The sequence below is a fragment of the Sorex fumeus genome, unplaced genomic scaffold, assembly GCF_029834395.1.
Source record: "Sorex fumeus unplaced genomic scaffold, SorFum_2.1 ptg000098l, whole genome shotgun sequence".
Classification (NCBI taxonomy): Eukaryota; Metazoa; Chordata; class Mammalia; order Eulipotyphla; family Soricidae; genus Sorex; species Sorex fumeus.
The window spans coordinates 85379217-85399484 of NW_026606155.1; the positions used below are offsets into that span (position 1 = coordinate 85379217).

Sequence of the window (20268 nt, forward strand, 5' to 3'; positions counted from 1 at the left end):
TCACTCCTGGCGGTGCTCAGGGGACCATATGGGATGCTGGGAATCGAACCTGGGTCAGCCGCATGCAAGGCAAACGCCCTACCCACTGTGCTATTGCTCCAGCCCCTCCTAATCTTTTTTAGGAGAATCAAATGTAGACCTAATCCAAAAATTCTTAGAATTTATGATCCTTTGAGTAAATAAATTTGAACAGTATTCTCAAGTAGATTCTTGTGGCTCAGAACTATTAACTAAAGTAAACTCTAAAACTGCTTCAACTAATAACATTATGACTTTTAACATTTAGGAAGTCTTGAGACCTTTCACAATTCTAGTACTTAAAAAAAATTACCATATAAGTCAAGGGGTTACTGTCAAGATACATTCTTGGCATCTGAGTAATTTTTTTTTTTTGCTTTTTGGGTCAGACCCGCTGATGCTCAGGGCTTACTCCTGGCTCTGCACTCAGAAATTACTCCTGGCAATGCTTAGGGACCACATGGGGTGCTGGGGATCGAACCTGGGTCAGCTGCACGTGAAGCAAATGCCCTACACGCTGTACTATAGCTCTAGCCCCTGAGTAGTGATTTTCAATCAGGATTAAAAATACATGTGCCTAGACCCACCCCAGAGAGTCTAACACAGTAGGTCAGTCCTGGCCCCATTTATTTTTAAAGAGCTCCATAGACTATTGCAACAGATACCCTCTATCTCCAGGTGTCACTTAGAATCTTGCTATTTCAACATAGTGTTCAGAGCAGCACCAGTAACACCTAAAGATGCCAAAAATGCAGACCTGGTATAATTTTAATTTCTGAGACATGGCCCTTTCCAATCTGGGGGCATATCACCAGCAAAAACAGTGGGTCTTTTTTTAAGTGTCTATTAGAGCCTCTCTGTTGTCCAAACAAACTGCAACTTGTCAGAGAACCATGTCCTCCCACACTTCCCCTCCTGTAGCTGATACAGAACCATTGGGAGCAGGATCTTATTGCATGGCTTTTATAGGTGTACCCTCATTTCACCTACTATTCCCTCTTTTTTTTCCTAGACTGTATGCTCCAGTCACCCCCAAATGTCTTGCATGTTCCCTCTCTTTTTACATCTGGCTTTCTTAGTTGGGAATTCCTTTCCCTGAGGGTTGAAATTCGATTTAGGTTCCGTCAGATGTGACTGTCTATGTGAAGCCTGCTTCAAGTGGCCCAGTTAGAAATAAATGTGGATAGGTTAGTTTTTCTTCGTTATTCTCAGCTTTGTCTATGCTTAATTTTTGAGAAAAGTATCAAGGATATTCATGACTTCAAGGAAAAGGTTCATGCTTATCCTCCATTAGGCGTATTCCTTAAAGTGAAAAACAGTTACACATAGTACATCCTAGAACAATTACTTGCTCTCAGATGGCATGAAAAAGAAATGAACTAAATGAACACATTTTAGCAAATAAAATGTAGTTATAAGCTGATGATTTCCTTCTATCATTTTTTTTTCTTTTTTGGGTCATACCAGGCAATGAACAGGGGTTACTCCTGGCTCTGCACTCAGGCATTACCCCTGGTGGTGCTCAGGATGCTGGGATGCTGGGAATTGAACCCGGGTTGGCCGCGTGCAAGGCAAACGCCCTATCCGCTGTAGGTATCTGCTGTGCTATCGCTCCAGCCCTTTCTATCATTTCTAAGGCATAATGAATATACTAAGTAGGTGACACCATTTATTTGCTTCTCATTCCCTGAGGCAGTTTCAGAGTACTTAAGTTTCCCATGGTGTTCAGAAACACAACTCCCAAAGGTAACTTGGAGTTTGACGCCAAGCAAGCTCATAAATGATGGAAGACTCAGGAGACAAGTTGACTGAAAATTATACAACCCAATGTCTAAAAGGTCATCATTATGGATTATCTGGACTCAGTTCTGTATTCCATTACTTTCATAAATTAGGGCAGTTAAAGATTGTTCTAGGTTTCAGTGCTTAACAATATCACATACAAGCACCAGTGGACAGAACCTTTTAAGCACGTCAGCATTGCACAGGAAAGACTGAGGTTTCCCTCTTTAAACCAGATGACTGTTGCTTGATTCAACAGAAATCTGAAGAGATAAAATATATTATTTACAGTGAATTAAAAGCTCTCTCCAACAACCAGAATATTTGGGGGCTAGAGTGTGGGTGGGAAAAGTGGTACCAAACTAGGATAAAAATGGTGGTGGTTGGGTCAGGAGATAGTACAGGAATTATGGCACATTCCTGGCAAGCGCCGAACCTGGGTTCAATTCCCAGCACTACACAGTCCCCAAGTACCACTGGTTGCAGCTCTGGAGGACAACCCCCCAACACACACACACACACACACACACACACACACACACACTCTCTCCCCACCCCCTACTCAGATTCAACATCTTTGGGCATAGATCGAGGGCTCTCAGCACCATTGGGGTGGTCTGGGTACCCCTGGCACTGCAAGTATCATTGTACTGCATTTCTGGCCCCTTGCAATGAACTGCTGGCCTGCTGGCTAAGAATCTCAGGGAGGTCCCTCCCACCAAGAAAATGAATTTCAAGATATGAGATATATACAATAAATCTAAAGTTAGATTTTTTACCCCAAAAGAAGTCACTTCAGAAAATAATGAGTTAGGGTGAAGACGAGAGCTCAAGAGGATGACATGCAGGTTTTGCAGACAGGAGTGAGAGGATCAATCTCAAAACCGAGTGAGAAGTAACCCCAATCACTGCTGGGTATAGTGTGCACTTTGGCTATGCTCAAGGCTTAATTCTTCCTCTGTTATCTTGGTGTTGTGCTGGAGGGAGCATATGCAGGACTGGGGATCAAACCTGGGTCAGCCAGATACAAGGCAAAAATGCCGTAGCTGCTGTACTCTTTCTGGTCCAATACAAATTTTTAACAAATAAACTTCTATGTTTAGAGAGATAGTACAGCGGATAGGATGCATGCTTTACACGTGGCTGACCTGGTTTGCTTTCTGGTGACCCCATATGATCCCCTGAGTCTGTCAGAATTCATCCCTGAGTGCTGAGCCAGGAGCAAGCCCTGAGCATTGTTGGGTTTAACTCCCCCCCCCCCCCCCCAAAAAAAAAGAACTAGTTTAATATGCTCAGGGGTTTCTCCTCACAGGAATCACTCCTGGAGGTGATTGAGGGACCATCTGAAATGTTGGGGACCAAATCATCAGTTAACCACAGGCAAGGCAAGTACCCAACCCACTGTACTATCTCTCCAGCCCCAAAGCTACTCATACTGTTTTGGTTACTGCTATCACTTGGTTTGAAAAGGACTTGTAAGATAGAGGCAATCCTTTTATTTTCTATTGCACTTAGGGCCTTTAATATAATGGCTCAAGCACTACTTTCACAGTGACTTGCAGTAAGTAGCATTTTTATATCATTTATGACCTACTCATAATACAAACAAGCAAGTTTGGCCTGTTGACAGCATTTTTCACTAAATTAAGCACAAGAGTCAGTGATAAAGTTGACCTCTAATACAATTTGTTATGGTTTTCGTCTAGCAACTAAGTTACAAGATTATTAAAAGGAGTCTGTCACTGAATTCTGATAAAGTTTATATTGTAGCAAGTCATTCCAAGAACTTAAAAAAAAACCCCACAATCCTTTTATTCCCACTGTCCACTCTATCTATACTGATACAATTTTTATCCTCTTATTCCTAAATAGGGAAAACCATGGTCAGTTTACACTTATTTATTACAAACTATTCCATGGAGTAGCAAAACTAGAGTATGTTATCTTCAATATATAAAACCCATGGAAAAACATGAGACTATCTACACTGCTGGCTTTCTAACTTTCTTGTACTAAAAATGTAATTTAAAAAAATGTAGTTGAATAGGTATTTGTTCTCACTTTCACTCCCAAGTTCCTACATCATGATTGCCTCTCATTAAGAGTAATTAGGTATTACTTGGACAGTAAGAAAGCAGAGAGAACAACCATATAGAAATAACTAAAGAAACAAAAGCTGCCATACACTGGACTTGAAATGGTTGGTCTTATACACATACAGAAGTGTTAGGTTAAATCTGTAATTTCCTACAATATTGTAATCGATGATAAATTAAAAAAAAAGAAAAAAGACTACCTTGTACAATAAGATATAGATGAATCTTTCACCATAATCTAGCAGTTTGTCAAATTCGGTTGCATATTAGAATCATCTCAAATATTTAAACATTTTGATGCCTAGGTTTCATTTCAAGTTTAAGGGACCCGAGAGATAGTTCAATGGGCTAAGTGCAAACTTTGTGTGCAAGAGGCTGGAATTTGATCCCTCGTACCATGTGGTCTTCTGAACGACCCCCAAGCACCATAGGGTGTGCCCTGCCAAACACACACCAAAAAATCTCAAACTTATTAAATAAGAATCTCTGGGCACAGACCAGAAATCAGTATTTGTTATTTTTTTGGTGGCTCAGGAGATTGCAAGACCACTACATCAACTCAGATTGAGTAGCAAGCCGCTCTCCAGTTTCTTTTTACATAGCAGACTAGTCCTAAATCTTATTTTTCATACAGAATTTCAAAGGACTATAACAGAAATCTTAGGGGGACTAGAGTGAATGTTTTTCATGTGGGAGCCCTGGGTTTGGTCCTTGGTACCAGGATGTGGGAATGACCCCCTCTCCCCATCTCCCAGCACTGAGCTGGGAGTAGCACCTGGGCACCAGTGGATTTAGCTCACAACCAAAATGAATAAAAACACAAAGAGGGAAAAAAAAGATGAAATTCTTAGGTTCTAATATACTTAATAATCAGGAAATTTTTCCCCTAGAAAAAGAAGAGGTAAGTGGTGCTACATTTCACTGGTATTAGGAGACACAACTGCCAAGAGATCCTCCTGTAAAAAATGTTCTATAAAATCACAAAGACAAGCTGTGCGTTTTCCATTTAGCAGGGCTGACATTAGCTAGAAACATCTGATTTCTGCAAGTTCAGGGTCAAGGTGTCCTAGGTTCCCAATTTCCTTCTCCTACCTCCAGCAGGTCTATCATCCTGGTCATCTGGGAGTAGATGAGGACCCTGTGTCCTTGAGACTTGAGCCGAGTCAGCAAGACATCAAGAGCATACAGCTTTCCACTGTCAGTGATGAGGCTCTCTTTGCCTAGGGAGAAGAAAAGGGAGGGAGAGTGGGGGAAACGGTATTTAATTCAAGTAGCAAAAATCACTCATGGCAAAGCTGTACGCAGCCAGAATTACAACAACCAGGATGCTTGTCATCACAAGAGCAGGAAAGTACTCCGAAGAAGAATGCAAAGCACTAGGACACCATGATGCAACAGTGCTATGGGAAGAGATCTCATGAAAGAAGAGGTACCTTCCTTTTCGACAGACAGCACCCCATTAAGGCATTCGAGAGTTTCCTTGTTCTACTCCTTACTCAGGTGAGAGTGGTATACGCAGACACCGAAGAGTGATATCCATTTATAGCTCTTATAGTAACCAGAGAAATCTATTTTCACTTGGTTCATACTTTATTGATATCTGTTTATGCTAGCTTGTGATTAAGTAGTTTATCTCCTCAAAGCTTGAGAATGTATAAAACCTGGGCTGCTCTTGCCTGGCCCTGTAGACACTTAAAGGCATGGAAATGTAAATAAACAAATATACTCGTGTTGTTTTTGTTTTGAAAGACAAGTTCCTCTCCAGAATGATTTCAAGCTACAATAAAATAAAGACACTAGGGCTTATTCAGTTTTTCAGAGGATTAATTCAGAATTTCTGTGAAATGGAAGCTGCTTTCACTCACTAACTTGTGTTTTCTCCTTTTGCTTACCATTAAGGGGGATGGGGGAGGCCCCTCAGCTAGAGATCTTTAAAGAACACTTAACTCACAAATTTTCATTTTATCCATTCAGTATCATTCAACTCCCATCACATTTCAGGAAGTAGAGTTTCCTGTTTGCAGACCAGTCCATAAACATGTTCCGAACAATTGCTGCTACTTAGAGGGGAAGAGATGAGGCCTAAGGGGCTGGGAGACTAAGCATGAATATGGAACACAAAAAGGGAGAGGGAAAGGAATGGAGACAGTAGACAGACAACAACTGAGAATTAAAAACAACAGAAACAACGAAAAATACACGCTGTCTCTTTTGTTTCTGGGTTTGGACCCACAGCTTTTCCTCAGAACTGCAGAAGCTAGCTGCTGAGAGCAAGCCAAAAGTTCTCAACGGCCATTTCTCTGTTCTCACTGCTATTTGCCAAGTGCACAATTATTGTATAAACTGAACAAGAACGGATGTGCTGACGGCACCATAACAAATCATCAGCCACTCTGTTTTGCTACAAAGACACGGGTCGTGGATGTTTACTCCTCGGCACTGCAGCCTGCCTTTTCCCACCTTCGGAACTCTGCCAGGTCACTCTCTCCCTCCAGTACCCCCTCCCTGATACTGGGGCACACACCTTTGTTCAGTCTCTTTGTTTGGTCCTGTTTAGATTACTGAAATGCTCTTCTTTTTGTTGATCTCCCTACCAACACAATCAAATGACTGCAGCTGGGACAGAACTGACGGCTAAGCCTGCTCCCTGGCACCAGACAAGGAGTCCTGTATAGGTTCCAAGTCTGCTCAGGCAGCATTTTTCACAACAACTTCAAGGTTTTCTTCTTGTCACACTTACCCTTCTCCTTTAACTGAAAATTCTTAGAGATTCCCTCAATTTTGAGAGCTCCTAAACATTCCCCACAGAGCCACGATCAGCTTCGGACAATAAGTTTAATTCCTCATTAAAAGCACATGAGCAGTGGGGGTGGGGGATCTTTCTTTTTATCACTAACTGAGGGACAGCAGGCAAGCTAAGGCCATCAAATTTCTGCAGTATGCCTTTCTTCCCTCACCATTTGTAACTCCTTCAAATGCAAACATTTAAGCACATACAAATTTGCTTTCTGTCTAAATAAGGAGCTTCAATTCATCTTAAACTCATGATTCAATGGTCTTAGCACATTCCTGCTTTCCACATATACTTTCCTTTACCAGTCTTAATGAAGCAATTCTAGGATTAGGAAAGTCAGATGGAGAAGTGCACTGACTCAGAAGGCTGGAACTTGGAAACACCTGTGCAAAGTAAGTGTTACTCCTTATGTTTCTAGCTTGCTAGAAGTTCAGATACTCCTACAGAAAGGTAGGAATATAAGAACTGAGTTTCTTTGGGCTGCTGTGAAGAAAAAGACCTAAGAAGAAATATATTTCAGCAGCAGTCTTAAAACATTCAAAACAATAGCAATATTTTTGCTTTTCAGGAGAAGGTGCTCACTGGAGGAGGCCACCCAATACTCCCTGGCTGGAAAGTTGTTCATCCTTCTCTGCACATCACTAGCCTCTGGGCCCAATTTTTAAGTGCTACTGAAGTACAGGGTGAAGTGCATCACCCATTGCTTAGCTGGTAAGAAGAACACAATCACCTAGAACTGGCTGGCTGATCCCATCATGTCAAACCCATGTCCAGCCCCTTTTCTAAAACAGGAAGTAAGAAAATGTTGAATAGACCTACCCAACTTTCTTAAAGCCTGCAGAACACTAATCTTACAGTAAAATGTTATAGTATTTTTTCTTTTTTAAGGAAACACATTTTTACTGATCACAGACAAAATATTTATTTTATAAATAAAAAGAATGACAAAAACAAAAACACCATATTTCATGGTAGTAAAATTTATTATTATTCAATTTTTTTTTTTAGTTTTTGGGCAAGACCTACTGTGCTTAGGGATCACTAGTGGTAAGCATGGGGGAATCACAGGAGGTTTATGGGGTTCGAACTCAGGTTGGCTGCATGAAAGGCAAGCGCCCTACTGTTGTACTCTTTGGCTCTATAAAATTATAGTTTTTCATTTTCCCAAGGACAGGAGGGGATTTTTGTTTTATTTACTTTACTCTGGTTTTTTGGACCACACTTGGTGGTACTCAGGGGCTATTCCCAGCTTGGTGTTTGGGTGTGGGGGACCATGTCGGGCCAGGAGACTTTTGAAGGGGGTGTGTAATCTTCCTCTGATGACACAGATAGGATGCATTCAAGGTCTGAAATTCAGGGGCTTTTAGTCTTTCAAGGATGCAAAGGAACCAACCCTTTCCAGGGTAAGAGAAAAGATTTAAAAAAAAATGTCTAGAGGAAAGAGATATATAACACAGGTTGCAGTGATCCCCTCCCCCCCAGCTGCCTTGCCCCAGTCAGCCCCCAGAGCACAATGGGGTCAGTGAGGAGCTGGTTGGTTCTCACAGTAAACAGCCAGTGAGGCTGGTGCTTTTTATCGATGTGAAAAGAACTCAGACACTTCCTGCTATTTAAACAAGGTCCATTTTTCTTTCAAAGAACAGGAAAAGCCACAAGAGATTCCCACAGCGCCAGCAATAAGCCTGCTACTCCTGTACTGGGAATTTAGGAGCCAGAAAGGGAGAAAGAATAAGGTGGTGTCCTGCTTCGTTCAATACCTGTGGTCATCTCCTGCCCAGGATTCTGTGGTTTCCACATTTGCTGGATTTATTCCTCTATTCCCACTACTATTCAGGCCTGCTTTAGATTTAGGCTCTCCACCTTGTTTTCCACCAATGCATCTTTTTCTCATATACCCACGAGTTTTTTCTAGTTCAAGTATTCCCCAAATTGCTCTCAGGTGTTGACCCTTGAGAGAGTTAACATAAATGGAAAACTCAGGCATTTAACCCTGGAATCTCTCTTCAATGAGATAAACACAAGCAATGTATCAGATAATTTGGACAAATAAAACACACTGTAGCTTTGTCACCACTCAATTTGTTAGCAGGTGCAAGCAAAGAACACAAGCCTATGAACCCTGTGTTTAGTTTCCTTAAAAGTAGTCTCACTAAAGCAAAGATGAAAACCTTGTTTCCTTTCAACCCTCGACCTTGACCACAGGAGGTCTGGGAATCCGCTAGCACTCTGGCACAAAACACAATGTTTTTCTTCTGGTTATCATTCAGATCTCTAGTGCTTCGTGCAAGACACTGTTTATGAAGCTCAAATGAGGCTTTCTGGGAGTGACGACATTCTCATTCATTCCACTGGCAATGGCAAAGACACCGTACTCCCTCGACCTGGAGCCTTTCCTACGAAGTTTATTTCTTACCACCCCCCACGTCGTTTTAAGAGCAGCATTCCTTTCTTTCTCAGCTGTAAATTTGTATTTAAGCATCTATCTAAAAAACATATCTCTGAATCTGGATACAAGATACCAAAATCTTTTCAGTGTTCCTACCTGTAAGTTAGTAAAGGCAAAAGAGGAAATAGAAACAAACCCCAAGAACTTTGAAATTTAGATACATGACCCCTCTCCTCAACCCAGACACACTCCCCTCCGCCCGGCCCCATGGGGCACCTCCCTCATTCTCCTTGTCAAAGCTGGAAACATGCCAAGAATTATGCATACAACTCACCTGGAATCCTGATGAAAGACCACCCGTTCTCAGGCCTAATGCTCCACAGTCCTCCCGCTGGCTCTGGGAAGAACTGGGACTGTCGATTTAGCCAGTCCGCTGCCAGTTCTGGGGCCCCATTTAACAAACACTGCTTAGCTGCCAGGCTCCCTCCTTCTTTCAACACTCGTCGCTCATATTCTGCACTCCGGTCATTGCAGTAAGAGTCCAATGGCACCGCGGTGACCTGCAGCAAAAAATTGGCGTGAAGTGGTTCATTCACATTTTCCATACTTACTGTCTTTTAGGAACATCGACTTCGAAATCATATTAATATGGGTAATTCTGAGATCAGTGTCTGATCTCTACTGTTCTGACTGAGTTAGGGATCTTTTCTTTTCTTTTATAGTCATTTTACAAGTCATTAACTTGTAACATCCAAACACCGTTGGAGATACCAGGTCAGGAATACTATTTATCATGTGAGTTAAATTGATATACTTATGTTAAATTTTATTAAATTTAAGTATAATTATATACTCAATATATAACATACAAATACATTTAAATAAATTTGTGATCACCTATAATCACATAATTTAAATATTATATGCAATCACATATAAACTGCCACCTCCCTTTATTCCTAAATATTGCTTTTGCTTTATTAGTCATCTCTAAAGATAAAGCTATCTGAAAAGGAGTTGAAGCAAGTTAGTCGTCATTAAAAATTAACAACTATAGGCCTGGCGCATCTTATTGAACTCAGGGTATCAACTGCAAGGCATGTACTCTGCTACTGAGTCACACACCTGGCAATCTTTAATGTTTTGTATTGTTTTGTATTTTTTTTTTAAAGGGCCAGCCCACACCCAGAGTTTCTCAGGGAACCATATGGGATCAATCCCAGGCTGGCCACGTGCAAGGCAAGCGCTCTACTCATTGTACTATCTCTCTGGCCTCTATCTTAAATGTTTTTTGTGGCAAAACTCCCAAGGTTTTCAACGCTCCTTCTATTCTCCCCTGACCAGGCTGCTGACTAACAAATCCAACAGGAGATAAGAGACTCTTTCAGCTAGTGGAGGAGGGGGAAGGAAAGCAATTGCTAGAGCAGACTGAGAAGGCACAGCGATGCACAAATATTTATCACATCACAAGGTGCAATAACAGGCAAATGCTGCTTCTCAATGGAAAGTGGTGCTTGCCAATTTCAAACATAGCCTTTATCCTTCTTCTGGGTCTGTTCCCAAGCTAATCAGCAGCTATGTATTCAGATGTCTGTGAAATCATCTGATAAGGAGCCTGAGGCTACCTTTTGTTAAAATTTGATTATTTGCCAGTCCAGGTTGATAAAAATGCTAAATTCCCATTATAAACAGTAAATTGCTCTGAAAAACCTTGGCACTAGACCAAGAAATGGGGAGGAAGTGGATATAAGGAGAGAGGGTAGATAGATGAGATGAAAACATAAAATACTATTTCTTGAAAGTCAGACATTAAAAAAATTATACTTATTAATATTCTATTTTCACTCTTTTTCTTTCTTTTTTGGTTTTGGACCATAATTAGCTGTGCTCAGGAGGGGACCATAAGCAGTTCTGGGCCTCAAACCAATGTCAGCTGTGAGTAAGGCCAGCGACATACCTGCTGTACTGTCTCTGTAGTCACAAACTTCTTAATTTTTATGCCCATCAATCTTTAGGGCAATGGCTGTCAAGGACTGGCATACATATTCAAGAGTTCATCAAAAGTGCAACTTTTAATTCAGAATTTCTAAGGGAGGAATCAATAGATCTGTTTTATTTTTTTTGGGGGGGGGGGCACACCCAGTGGTGCTCAGAGATCACTGCAGGTGGGGCTTGTGGATCCATATGGGATGCCAGGGAATCCAGGTCGACAGTCGACTTCGTGTAAGGCCCTCCAGATCTGACTTTCTAACTAGCAGCCAATCATCTTAGGAAAGCCTTGAGGAACACTGCCTTGGAGAATAAGTTACTAATCAGCTGCAGGTGTTTCTGCTGGAGTGCACAGGATACCAAAACGAGAGAGAGAGAGAGAGAGAGAGCGAGCGAGAGAGAACGAGAGAGCGAGAGAGTGTGAGCATCATTTACTAATCACCACATCATACACTACTCTGGCAAGCAGATGAAGCTGAACGGAGTTTGCTAGGAAGTGGTGCCACCTATGGTTCAAATGTAAAACTACACAGGCTCACAGGTAAGCTGGGCTGGGGTTCCAAAGCCTGGACAGGCTCACAAAGAAACTGGTTTTTCCAGACCAAAGTAGGCAAGGATTTTGGTAATGCCCTATCATTTCCCCCATCCAAAGGGGTTGTTTTCATGTTATTCATTCTTTTAAGAGAAAGCAGAGCAGAAGCAAGCAGACAAAATAGAAATGGGAATTAAAAACTTGGGTCTTGCGTTTGAATACAGAAATGCAGGTAACGGGATGCAGGGAAGGAATGGAGGAAGCAGAACATTAAGTTAACACCAGGATAGTGCAGTCTTGGGCACTTATGTCAGACAGTAAATTTGCACAACAGGAGCATGAATATAGAAACTACTGAACTGTTGTAACAATGTTACCTTAATACAATAAAAAAGAAAATATTAGGTCTGGAAGGTGAACCAATAGGCTGAACTCATTCTTCGCATGTCCCCAGCCTCCACTCCCCTCCCTGCCCCAGGCTTGATCTTTGCATAAGGTCCTCTGAGTACTGCCTGAAATATCCCCTAAGCACTGGACTGGAAAGAGACAAGAAGAAGTACCAAGTGTGATCCCCAAACAAACATTAAAAAAATTGGGGGGTATTGGCCAGGATGTGCCTCAAGTGCCTTGCATGTGTAAGGCCCGGAAGTCTGATCCTGGAAACCATCTGCCTAACTTGAGCCCTTCCTCCCCACCAACCCAACCATTGGGAGTAGTTCCCATATTGGGGGAATGAGGGGGCAATGTCTCCTTAGAGTTTGTCCAAGCAGATAAAGGACCAGAGCTGGCTTTTTTCATGTATGTATGAGGCTTGAGTACCAGAACCTACAATTAACAGTGGCTATGTTTCAAAGAAAAAATGATGAAGGTTAATAGCAGGAAAGACAGGACAGTGAGTTAAGGTACTTGCTTGGCATGCAGCTGATCCAGGTTTTCCACAGCACACCCTGGAGCATGACCAGGAGTGATCGCTGAGTGTAAATCCAGGAGTAAGCCTTGAGTACTGCTGCATGACAACCCCCACCTCCACCAAAGAAACAAAAACACTAGGGAGAAACCAGGGAGATAACTTAAAATACAAAAGCACATGCTTTGCATGTGGAGGATTGGGTTTTGGAATTGCATCCACCCTGAGCACTACTAGGAATAGGTCAAAAAACCAAATAAACCCCAAAACTGTCATATGACTAAGGACATAGGTTTGAACAACAGACGAATGTTTCTATCTCATGTAGTATTCACTCTTGGATGAGTACTGCATACCTTGTCTTTTCAAGTGACAGACAATTGGCAATTTGTATCCAAAGAGAAGTGTGGTTTTTTTCCCCCTTTATATATATATTGTGGAAAGACAGAACTTATATGTAAGTTCTTATATAGAACTCACGGCTGCTTCTCCTGAAAGGGAGAATAAAATGAGACTCCCATAACCATGCCACTGGGTTCCGCACCACTTTCACTTGAGGCATCCCAGAGGAGGGTGGGTGAGAGCCCTCCCCGCCCCAAGGGACCCGACCCCGGCATCCGACCTCAACTATCCAACTGCCGCCATGCTCCAGGCCACTTTCCAGACCGCATGGCCATATCATAAGATACTTCCTACCTATTTTCCATAACATCAAGCCATGTTTGATGGGGTTCAGGCAGCAGGTAACAAATCATAGAGAGAAATATATATGGCTCTCGAAGAGCTCAGCAAGCAACTGAGAGTATCCCGCCCACACGGGCAGAGCCTGGAAAGTCCCCCGTGGCATATTCGATATGCCAACAGTAACTACTACAGGTCTCATTCCCCTGACCCTGAAAGAGCCTCCAATCATTGGGAAAACAAGTAAGGAGAGGCTGCTAAAATCTCAGGGCTGGGACGAATAGAGACGTTACTGGCACCCGCTTGAGTAAATCGATGAACAATGGGATGACAGTGATACAGTGATATATAAAAACTTGGGCCACGGGGCTGATGAGATAATACAAAGTTAGGGTGATTGCCTTGCACGTGGTTGACTCAGGTTTGATCCCTGGCATCATATATGGTCCCCTGAGCCCCACCAGGAGTGATCCCTGTGTGTGAAGCCAGGAGTAAGCCCTGAGCATTGCCAGATGTAGCCCCAAAACCAAACCCAGAAATCTTTTGGGCCAAAAACACAGGGAAATTTTTTTTTTTTTTTGCTTAGGACTCATCTCTAAGAACACCTACCCCTATTCTTTAACTTTTAGATCACACCCTGGGGTGCTTAAGAACTAATTACTACCAGAAAGGTATTCAGAGGTTATTCCTGAGTGAAAGGCATGCTTCCTGCAAGCAAAGCATGTGCACCGGTCCCTGAGCATTCTGGCCCTACACACTTTTTTAAGACAAAATCACTCCCACCCCGCCTTTTTTTTTTTCTCTTTTGGGTCACACCCAGCGATGCACAGAGGTTACTCCTGGCTCATGCACTCAGGAATTACATCTGGTGGTGCTGGGGGACCATATGGGATGCTGGGAATTGAACCCGGGCTGGCCGCGTGCAAGGCAAACGTCCTACCCACTATGCTATCGCTTCAGTCCCACAAAATCACTTTTCCAATTATGAAATTCAATTTTTCCTCTGCTGATATTCTTCCAAAGCTCAGGCACTGTAAACTGAGAAGTTTATAAGGCACAGTTCTTACTAAAATATTATTATTTTTACTCCTTTGATAAACTTCTTTGACAAGAACCCTGGGTTAAGATACATGGAAAGAAAATCATCGAATGTCATGTTGTGAGTCAAGCGGTACTAGAGGGGGCAAGTTTGTTTCTCCTTAATTCCAGCTTTCCAAGTCAGCTCTATCCTAAACAGCCTCTACCAATTCTAACCCTGAATGGCCTTCCTGATGGCTTCAAGAGGGGTGGGGTGGGGGTGGGGGGGATGAAGCATGACACACCAATCTTCCCTCCGAAAGATGAGGACGCACTCCCTTCGGCTAACCCCTGCTTCTTGCTTCATTAACTTTCTGAACTATGGTGTCTTCTGGGCTGCCTCCTCAAGCATTCAGCGCGTCCTTCCTGAGGACATGCATATTCCTGCTCTAGCTCTAAGAAGCGTGACCGCTCCAAGCACTTCATTTTTTTCTGAGATGAATTCCCAGGGTCTTAGTTTATTAACATGGCAGAATTATTTCCTAGCTAATGAGAAAACAGCTGCTATAATTCCTTCCTTAATGGCACAGTTCTTCCTGAACTGACCCTAAAGTTTTCATAGCATGTGCCAGGGAAATTAATTCGTCTTAACTCAAGGTCAGGGTTAAGATTTCAAAGGAAATCGGTTTCTTCCCACCACACAGGGTGTGATATCAAAGTTAGATAACTGAAGACTCTCTAAAATATTGCTTCCCTTGTACTTCAGGCCCGAAGTGAAAAGTAGAAACCTGTCTATGTATGTATAAAATGTTTAACAGACAGATTTAACATTCTTCTTTGGTCTTCATAACCATGGTGCAAATACTCCCGGAGACTCTTGGCCAGCTAGGCTGGTGGGTCACAGGAGGGCCCAAGGATACAGAGTCGTTCAGGGCCTGTAGTGCTGGGACTTGCTGGACACCCAAAGGAGCTTGGAGGCTTCTAGGATTCCTTCGGTGGTGCTAGAGGTCTCCAGCACTGCACCCTGCAATGCTCAATCCCTGGACTATGTGGTGCTGGGGATCAAACCAGGGTGGGCTGCACGCAAGGCACAAGTCTGAACAGCTGTATTATTTCTCTAGCCCCAAAATAATCTTATGCCCATAATATAGAGACCAAGACAATTCATTTTTTTTGGCTCTATAAAATACTGATAAGAGAAATAAAAATATTTTGGCATCCCTTCCTCAGAAATCTAGGTGGCTTCTTTTTTTTTTCTTCGTACTCTTGTATACACAGCAGATTAGGAAAGTGAGAAGAAAAGAAACAACTATGAAGTTTGAAGGTTGCTTTCTTCTTTTCTTGGTGATTATTATTTTATTTTTGTGGTGCCAGGGATTGATCTCATGCAACACACATGTGATGCAAATGCTCTATACTGTTGAGCTATATCCCTGGCCCTGAAGGCTGTTTTCTATGTGTTTGGTTTTGTTTTTTTTTTTGCTTTTTTTGGGGTCACACCCGGCAATGCACAGGCGTCACTCCTGGTTCTGCACTCAGGAGGCACTCCTGGCGGTGCTCAGGGGAACGTATGGGATGTGGGGAATCGAACCTGGGTCAGCCGCATGCAAGGCAAAGGCCCTACCCACTGTGCTATCTCTCCAGCTCCTCTATGTGTTTGGTTTTAAGATAATTTCTAAAAATAGTTCGTAGAACTTAATAATAATAGTAATAAAAACCCACATACCTTCTACATAGGTAATATAAATCAAAGTTAAGTTGAAAGTAGCAAGGGAATCATGTTTACTTAATATAGCACTAGCAGAAAGAAATCCAGACAGGTAGGAGTCAATGCAACTCAATACTACCACTTCACCTCCATCCATTCATCATCTTGAAACCTTTTGCCAGATTGAGACCTTTGTCTGCTTTATAAAATAAGGACATAAGCTAATATAAGTGCAGAAAAATATCACATAGGGAATGGAGAGGGGGCACAGGAGTTAAGGTGCCTTGCTTAGCACACGGGCAATCCTTCGATTCTTAGCACCACACAGTTCCTTCAGAGCACAGAGTCAAGAATATCAGAGCCTGGTGTGGCCTAATCCCCTTCCTCCCCACCCCCCAAGAAAAATAACAAGAATGATTCAAAAGGCCCCACCTTGTGTCTATACCTCTGTGGCAAAGCACTTGCCTTACATGTGTGAGGGTCAGGAATGCCCAAGCACTGCCCATCCCCTACCCCACAAAAGGGGAGGGAATTCCCCTTAAATACTGAGACTTAGCAGGATAACGGAGAAAACAAAAATCCAGAAGGGTGAAAAATGTTAGCCTCTTAGAATCTCCAGGCTCTTCTATTAGACTAAAAGGAAAAACAAGAAGCTGGGAAATAAAAATCATTCTTTGCACTAACCAGAGCCTGGCCATATTTCTACTTGTTTCTCTCTTCTCATATACTTTATGGTTGTAAGAGTTTTTGTCTGACTCTGAGCAGTAAGGACAGGAAAGGGAGCGGAAGATGTAAGCAAAGCAAACAACTACAGTGTGCCAAAAAGAGCCTTTGTAAAAGCAATGCTGCTGGCAACCACCAGAGAACCCTGTTTTCATAAACAGGGTATTAGGAAGGTTCCAACAGCTGCTCAAAGTTGAAACCACAATAGAAACCCCCAATCTGCAAATAAGACCATGACTGCTGAATGGCAAATATGGTGCAACAGCCTCTTTTCATAGGGAACACACTTGTGAACCATGGACAGGGGAGTTCAAGAAAGCAAGCGCTCACCAGACTAAGAAATGTCTTGATGTTGGAGTGTTATGTTTCCTTTCACTCCGTTAGTCACAGACTGTACTGTGGTGATAAGGCAAGATCAAATCTCCCTCCCAATCTGGTCTCCCCCCCTGAAAACCCCTCCCAAACCCCAATGCAGGTGACAAATGGCTCCCTCTTCTTTTCAAATATTTCCACATTCCTGAGGCTGCTGCGGGTGATAATCTACCTGACAGATGGCATGCTTCCAGGGTAGTCAGGGCCCAATTAGATGAGAAACACAGGAGAGACATAGCCAGGAAAACCAACAATTCTTATCCAAGACCCAACTGTTCTCAAACCAACACAATTCAATGTAAGGAATGCTACTATGGGTAGGACAAAACTATGGATACATTTCCTAAACACTGAGAGCTAAACATAGCTCTCCAGATTTAAATGGCTTGAAGTAGTCCTGTTTATGAAACAGATGCCCTTGAAAATTGGTTTATTTCTTTAAATACCAACGCCCACGCCCACCCCAACCCCAAGAGGCTTCCCAAGCAGTGTGTTGGGGATTCTCAGTGCTGCATCTAGCAATGCTCAGACCACCCAGTGCCTCCCCATATAAAGTCACGCACTCCAGCTTTTTGCACAATCTTTCAGGCCCAACTACCATTTATTTTTCTTCTCTCCTATGATACTTACTCGTGGGCTGGCCACACACAAAAAAGATGGCAGCTCAGTGAGCAGGCAGCAACGAAGCGAGGAGGTAGCTGATCTCCGCTGATGGATGACCTGGTCTGAATAGCCACTCACTGCTTTACAGTGGCTGCTGAAAACAAGAGACTACAAAACAAAAACAGGAATAAGTGCTATTGATAATCCAGTTTAAAGTAAGCCAAGTGGAAATTCCACATATTAAACATTGGACTTAAAGACCTTCTTCCCAGTAAATACTATTACTTCTTTTTCTTTTTGGTGGTACCGAGGGCTGACGCCTGGCTCTGCACTCAGAATAACTCCTGGTAGACTTGGGGATCATATGGAGTGCTGGGTATAGAATCTGGGTTGGTCAAAGGCAAGGCAAGCATTCTACCCACTGTACTATCTCTCCAGCCCAGAATACTACCATTTCTAACAAAAAACACTACTTAGAGCCAAATGTCTCTCTTAAGTGTCCTCAAATGACAAACTAAGTAGAAGTCTGCTTCTTTCTTCTTCTTAGAATATAAAGGTGAAAGATGAAACAATGACCATTTTTAATTATTTTCTCTTTAGCACTATCTTTGTGAATAAAAAAGGAATGTAATATTCATTGTAGAGTCCTTTTAACAAAGTATGTTTTAACACTTTTCTAGAAAAAGCCTGATAATTCTATTCTCTGGGTTAGTCATTTCTAAATTAGAATATATAAACTTTTCTTTATATATTCTAAGGTAAAGTGGCACACTCATTGGAAAAATCACTATATTAAATGACTTATAGAAAAACCCTAACTATATTCCCAACATACTTTGTCTTTTTTGTTTTGTTTCATTTTTGTTTTTGAGCCACATGCGGCTGTGCACCGGGCTTACTCTGGCTTGGCACTCAGGGATTATTCTTGGCAGACTCAGGGGACCATATAGGGTGCTAGAGATTTAACCTGAGTTAGCTATATATAAGGCAAGCACCCTACCCACTGTACCTACCCCTTCCCTATTCCCAACATATTTTTCAACCTATACTTTATTAGATTATTTTCTTTGACACTGATTTATTCCATTAAGTCCTCCTTAGTATTGTCTCCTAGATAACATAGCATTTACATAACAACACGAACTATTAGACAATGCTAGACACAGAAAAATTAAAGGCTTAACACAGAAGAACACAAAGGACATTTCAAATAATACCATGTAAGATGTTGGGGGTGGTTTGAAGTCCAGGAAGAGAGAGAAAAGGAGGATCTTTACTTCTTTAGTAAGTTTGGCTGGAAACAAATTAGGAAAAAAGTAACAGAATGGCACACTCTGGTGGATGTGACTTGGTTTTAATGGGGTCACAGGCTTTGCTATTCTGTTGTTCCATCTTCATGCGCCTGAATGTCTTGTTATCCTGCAGACACTGGCAGCTGTGTGCATCTTGCTGCCAGCACCAGAACATGCACATCGCAATGAAGTTAGGCTTTGGCAAAGAGTCTTTTGGCACCATGAAAGAGTCTCAAGAGAAAATAAGGAGTGGGCCAGGATTACAGGCGCCACAGCTATACATTTTTACCACAGGATAGCAAAGAAATACAGAGACGTTTTTCTTTTAGAGAGATTCAGCCCTTTACCACCGGGTCATACTTTGTACTTCGGGTCTTGTGAAAAATTAAAAGGAAATATTTATGTTAATATTATGTCTTTACTATTTAAAAATCAGTAAGTCAAAATTTTTGCTTTTGTTCTTAGCATATTAAACTTAGATATAGAGAAAAAGTCTCAAAGTATTTATAGGTCAACTGCTAGACTACATAGATTCTATTTCCACAGAGATTTTAAATGATCAAACAAAAAAGGGGAAAATAAAATAGAGAAACACCATGAACACAATGGCTTCCCAGAGTTTTCCACAGTGGGACTGGCAGCTCTCACCAACTCAGGAAATGATGATGGAAATAGATACCATAAGCTGCAAATTAACATGTAGTGGAAGAGTTTTGGGAAACTTCCTGTTTGGGGGATTCTTCATCAATAGCAAGTCAAAGTTCTCTGAGTATTTATTTAATAGATAATCATTTAAAATTTAAAATATACAAGTCTTTTTTTCAAATTACTTATATTATCACAGACTAGAGCAGCAAATCAATGGGAGGGGTTTGGTCATTATTTTTTTTTTTTGCTTTTTGGGTCACACCTAGCAATGCACAGGAGTTACTCCTGGCTTTGCACTCAGGAATCACACCTGGTGGTGCTCAGGGGACTATATGGGATGCTGGGAATCGAACCCGGGTCGGCCGCGTGCAAGGCAAACGCCCTACCTGCTGTGCTATCGCTGCAGCCCCAGGTTTGGTCATTTTTAAGATACAACAAGATATATTTCTGAAAATAAGGTAGCATATCTCGCTCTGTTTGAGACTTATCCTTCTTCCTTTCCCATAGACTTAGTGACCTGCAAGGTGTTGTGGCTCCTATATGTCCTGTGTCTTGAATCACTGTCTCTGGGGGAAGGCAGCTGCTATGCCAGGAGTAACATTTAAACAGTTCCCTGGAAAAGTTCATACAGCAAGAAAAGGAGGCCTCCATCCAACAGCCAGCAAACACTTGCCAGGCATGTAAGTGAATCAGCCTGGAAGCAGATACTGTGGCTTGAGT

General features: G+C 42.1%; 1 protein-coding gene across 2 annotated transcripts in view; it reads right to left on the reverse strand.

Annotated features, from left to right (window-relative positions):
• INO80 (INO80 complex ATPase subunit) overlaps window positions 1–20268 on the reverse strand; it is a 113372-nt gene that overhangs the window by 28256 nt on the left and 64848 nt on the right. For both annotated transcript variants that reach the window (XM_056133677.1, XM_056133675.1), the window contains exons 25-27: window positions 17636–17776; window positions 9411–9636; window positions 4989–5116 (exon numbers count right to left, since the gene is read on the reverse strand). In XM_056133677.1, the coding sequence (XP_055989652.1) occupies window positions 4989–5116; window positions 9411–9636; window positions 17636–17776 (495 nt within the window). The remainder of the gene's footprint in view (window positions 1–4988; window positions 5117–9410; window positions 9637–17635; window positions 17777–20268) is intronic.